The sequence below is a fragment of the Limulus polyphemus genome, unplaced genomic scaffold (assembly GCF_000517525.1).
Source record: "Limulus polyphemus unplaced genomic scaffold, Limulus_polyphemus-2.1.2 Scaffold351, whole genome shotgun sequence".
Classification (NCBI taxonomy): Eukaryota; Metazoa; Arthropoda; class Merostomata; order Xiphosura; family Limulidae; genus Limulus; species Limulus polyphemus.
The window spans coordinates 660,239-665,087 of record NW_013665961.1 but is presented as its reverse complement, the minus strand read 5'-3'; the positions used below and the strand labels follow the sequence as shown (position 1 = coordinate 665,087).

At 32.2% G+C, this 4,849-nt stretch overlaps 1 protein-coding gene across 1 annotated transcript in view; it reads right to left on the bottom strand.

Annotated features, from left to right (window-relative positions):
- Positions 1-319: 319 nt before the first annotated feature.
- LOC106457617 (DDB1- and CUL4-associated factor 4-like) overlaps positions 320-4,849 on the bottom strand; it is an 8,715-nt gene continuing 4,185 nt past the window's right edge. Inside the window, exon 2 of the mRNA XM_013917054.2 lies at positions 320-925. Within this exon, the coding sequence (XP_013772508.1) occupies positions 626-925 (300 nt within the window). The 3' untranslated portion in view covers positions 320-625. The remainder of the gene's footprint in view (positions 926-4,849) is intronic.

The window sequence follows — 4,849 nt, the reverse complement described above, 5'->3', positions numbered from 1 at the left end:
ACATATTCCAACACCCATGCAAAACAGAAACTAAAATTAACATGCTATCTTAAATACTAGCTTTTCATTACAGTGTTACTTATATGAAGCTGTGTAATAAATTCAATCTGGAGAACAATGTATATATCCAACACCGAAAAATTATGCTTTACCATATACTTTCCATATTGACAAATTTTAGTTCTCTGTGTAGTTGCTATACTGGTTATACTCCTCTGAAGATTAAGTTGACATTAGACAAACCACTTGAAGCATAACTATGTTCTATTCTGCTGAATATGCTCTCCATGTAGATAATTCATACAAAAAGCACAAATGTGATATTTATTGTAACTGAGTTTATTAAACCTTAAACGTTTACATATGCAAATAACAACAGACTTCCAAATCATCACTTTAATTGTTTCAGTTTAGGTGTGCATATTTTCTAATTAAGCTGTTATGTTCTGCATTTCAAAAATTAAACTATTAATGTTTTCAAACTCAAAAATCTACTTATAGTTTTATAAGGCAATCAAATGATACTGACTTTGTAATTTATTGAAAAATTTGATCAAATAGTTTGGTGTTAGAAAGAATTTGTGTTTTAAGTTTAGTATCTCAATTTACTTGAACAGGACTCTTTTTAACATGTTTTGTAGACTTCTAAGTCTACACCTGATACCACCACCAAGCCTGAATTTCTACCACCAGAGAGCATTTTCCATGATTCCGAGTACCACGCCCAAGGCTGAAAAGAGTCTGACGATTGTGGAGAAATTACATTCAAAAGTTTTCCATCATTAAGATTCCAAAGCCTTGTCATACAATCCTGACCACCTGAGCAGAGAATACCAGCATCTTCATCAACACTGAATGGCAACTTCATGTGGCTGTTGTTGTGGTCTGGATAATCCAAAACTACCTGTCGATTGCGGAGATCTATCTGGAGTAAATCATTTAACAGATAAGACTTGGCATTCTAATAATAAACCAAAAAGCATCTTAAACATATTACACAGAAAAATTTCTGCAACAGGCACTAGATCAAGGTTTTTTAAAGATTAATAAAGCATGTATGGTTCCAAATCCCAAATTATTATCAATAATTGTTAATCAAAGCAAGCTAACTAAAAAAAATAAGTTAAGAAATAGTGTGAATACAAATAAGTTAAGAACTCTTACCCCACAGAATGAATATCAAAACAACTGAAAAGTGAAGAGTCAGTCACAGAATATTAAACATAAAAAAATACTAACACAAAGATGAAATAAAAACAAATTCTACCTACAATTAAAGGTGACAAAAAATACTAAATAGTTAGCCTATGTCTAAAATGTCTTGACAAAGATAAAACAATATTTTATCTTTATATCACAACCAATGGATAAACTTTTCAAATTAACTTTCAACCATCTAATTAAATAACGTTTAGAAATTGTCCTTTTACAATGTAGTGTAATGAAACTAATAACAATGTACTATGTATAATGAGGAACAATAAAAAGTTGGTACAATACCTAGGAAGAAGTTTTATTAACTCTATAAAGAAAATATAATTATACTTAAAAAAAAAATAATCTTATGAATATAAATATTCTGTCTTAATACCACATAGTTCGAAAGAACAAACATTTTTAAAGTGTCTTAACAAACCAAAATACTTACAGAACAAGTCGTAAGGGAAACCCTGCACTAAATACAAAGCAAAAACATAGTTTGACAAAAGGAAAGAACTTAACATATTACCAATGTAATCAGGTAAAGCCTTCAAACAATAAAAGTTGCAGAGTCAATGAAGGAAACTTAAAGGATCTTTTAGAAGCATCAAAGAAATTAACATGTTAAAGTGTAAACAACAGAGAAGAACCCAACAACAATGATACAAAAACTGTAGAGTAGACTATATAAACAAACAAAAATTACATTGTGGGTTAAACACTGAAGACAACGAGGTGTTAATTACATATACATCTATATATATAAAGATGAAATGTGTTTGTTTGCACCCTAACTCCTCTGAGCCTATTGGGCCAATCTCAACCAAAATATTTATTGTAAACACTTTGAACTTTAGGGAATGTCCTAAAGGGATAAAAATTTAACTTAACCCTATTTCTATTTTGTAAAGCCTGTTGGTTAACTACTCCCAGCCTATTGAGTCAATCTCAAACAATCTTGGCAGGTTGACGCTTTAGACAATGTTGAATATTCTAAAGGGATTCAAGGTCAAAGTTTGAAAGTTGCTGGATTGTTTCTCAAACAACCATGCTTTTCTCATGGAAATTGAGATGTAGGGTGTTCAAAGGTGGGATCACCTTAATATCTTTATTTGTTGGTAGATGGAAAGTAAACTGCAAATGCTGTTTACGAAGGAGCTTTGATATAATTTTAAAATTTTGAGATAAAGTTTATGTTCTAGTTATTACTTTGAAATATATGATTGCTGTTAAATTTACAATGTAATTTAATTATGATTAAACATTCCCTGTTTCGAACAATGCCCGTCTTCAGGTATCTATAACTGAAGAGTAAATTCATAAATGGAAAAGTTCTGTTTCGAATGGCAGATGGATCCCTTCCTATGGGTCACTTCTATGACTTGATTATCATACAGATAAATGTAATACTAAGGTCAACAAACTTAACTACAAAGCACAAAACTCTAAGAACAACCTCACCCATGAAGAGTGCAAAGCATTACAACTCACTCATTCTCAAGATGATAGTATCAAACCATCAGATAAAAAGGAACTGTGGTTGCATGGTGTAAGGATCTTTACACATCAGCCTAGTGGCTTACTGTCATATAAGCTGCTTCATCGCATGGCGTAAGGATCCTTACACATCAACCAAGTGACTTAATATCATACAAGCTGCTTCATCGCATGGTGTAAGGATCCTTACACATCAACCAAGTGACTTAATATCATACAAGCTGCTTCATCGCATGGTGTAAGGATCCTTACACATCAACCAAGTGATTTACTATCATACAAGCTGCTTCGTTGCATGGTGTAAGGATCTTTACAAATCAACCAAGTGACTTACTATCATACAAGCTACTTCATCGCATGGTGTAAGGATCCTTACACATCAACCAAGTGACTTACTGTCATACAAGTTGCTTCATTGCATGGTGTAAGGATCCTTACACATCAACTAAGTGACTTGCTATCATACAAGTTGCTTCATCACATGGTGTAAGGATCTTTACACATCAACCAAGTGATTTACTATCATACAAGCTGCTTCATTGCTTGGTGTAAGGATCTTTACCTACAGCAAGCATAACATCAACCGAGTGACTTAGTATCATATAGGCTGCTTCAGGACGATCCGCTACCAAAATATCATGAAACCATCATCAATACGGTATACAAATTAATTGAGGCTGACAAACTATCTATATCTGCTAAAACTTTGATATTAACAATTTGTAATTCTTGAACAGGTGTTTTTTATTAATGCCTCAAATTCACTAGCTTGAGAATTCCGGTACACCTATTGTGTCTATCTGTAATGCTCCAACTAAACTTATATTCAGTTATTTAGATTCTGTAATGGCTTCCCTCGTATACTCACTCCCTATTTATATTAAGGATACTTATCATGTCATTAGACTCTTCAACACAGTTACTTTTAAAACAAACCAGACAGTATTTTTATTTACAGTGAACATCAAGTAATTATACACTCTAATACCCCAACAAGAACATTTAACAGCTTTAAGATATATTTTTCACAAATGTCCTGAACTTCAATCCCTACTAACACTTTGATTTATCTAGCAGAATTAGTTGTAAAATGTAGTGGGTTTTAACAATGAATTCTACGAGAAGGCTAACAAACATTTCCAATTTATCACCACCATTTCTGGATATTTTTCTTTCTATGCCTTCCAATAAAATCACAACCAATGTTAATTATAAACTCACAGATGTGCCACAACTACTTACACTTTAATTCTAGCCATCCAATACACATGAAAAATAACATTCCAAAATCCAAATTCATTAAACTACAAAAATTGTGTAGTAAACCTGGTGATTTTAGTGCTTGTACCACAGCACTGAAATCGTTTTTTTCATGATCGCGGCTACCTAACCCCAACAGGTTCTGAAAAAAAAAAAAGTTCACAACTCTGTTGTAAATCAAGACCACAACTCCTCTTCATCTGTCATGGAAACAAACTCTAAACTCTACTGTACCAGGCTACCCCCTATCAACACATACAACAAGTTAAATACATTATTCAAAATAATTTTCACATTTTAAAGGAATCTGACACCACTAAATATATTCTTTCAAGCCTTACCCCTCCCCATAGTCTCCTACTATTATGATTCCAATATTGGAAACTCCTTAGTTCACAGCGACCCTCAAAAACCCACCCAAAAAAGGTAGTTGTAATAGAAGGTGCTACAGCATGTGTCCTTACATAGACCCAAGAATATCCATGCAGGGTCCTAAACCAAAATTTTAAATTAAAATCAATATAACAGCACATAAAATTGAATCATATATTCTATTATATACAAATGTTGTAGACATTTATACATTGGAGAAAGCACTAGATTATTAGCAGAACTTATTCAAGAACATCTCAGAGACATAATCAATTGTAATGCAGATAAACCAGTAGCTTGACATTTTGATTTGCACAACACAACCATACACTTTAGGATTTTAAAATACTTGTTTTGAAAATAAGGTCACTGCAAAATAAAACTTAACCACAAACTTCAAGAAAACAGTTATTTTTGATCTGGGAACTATCCACCATGATGGGATAAACTAACATTTTAACATTTTCTATAATGTTTCTATCATTTAGTCCTTAATTTATATATTTCATTATTATTTTTT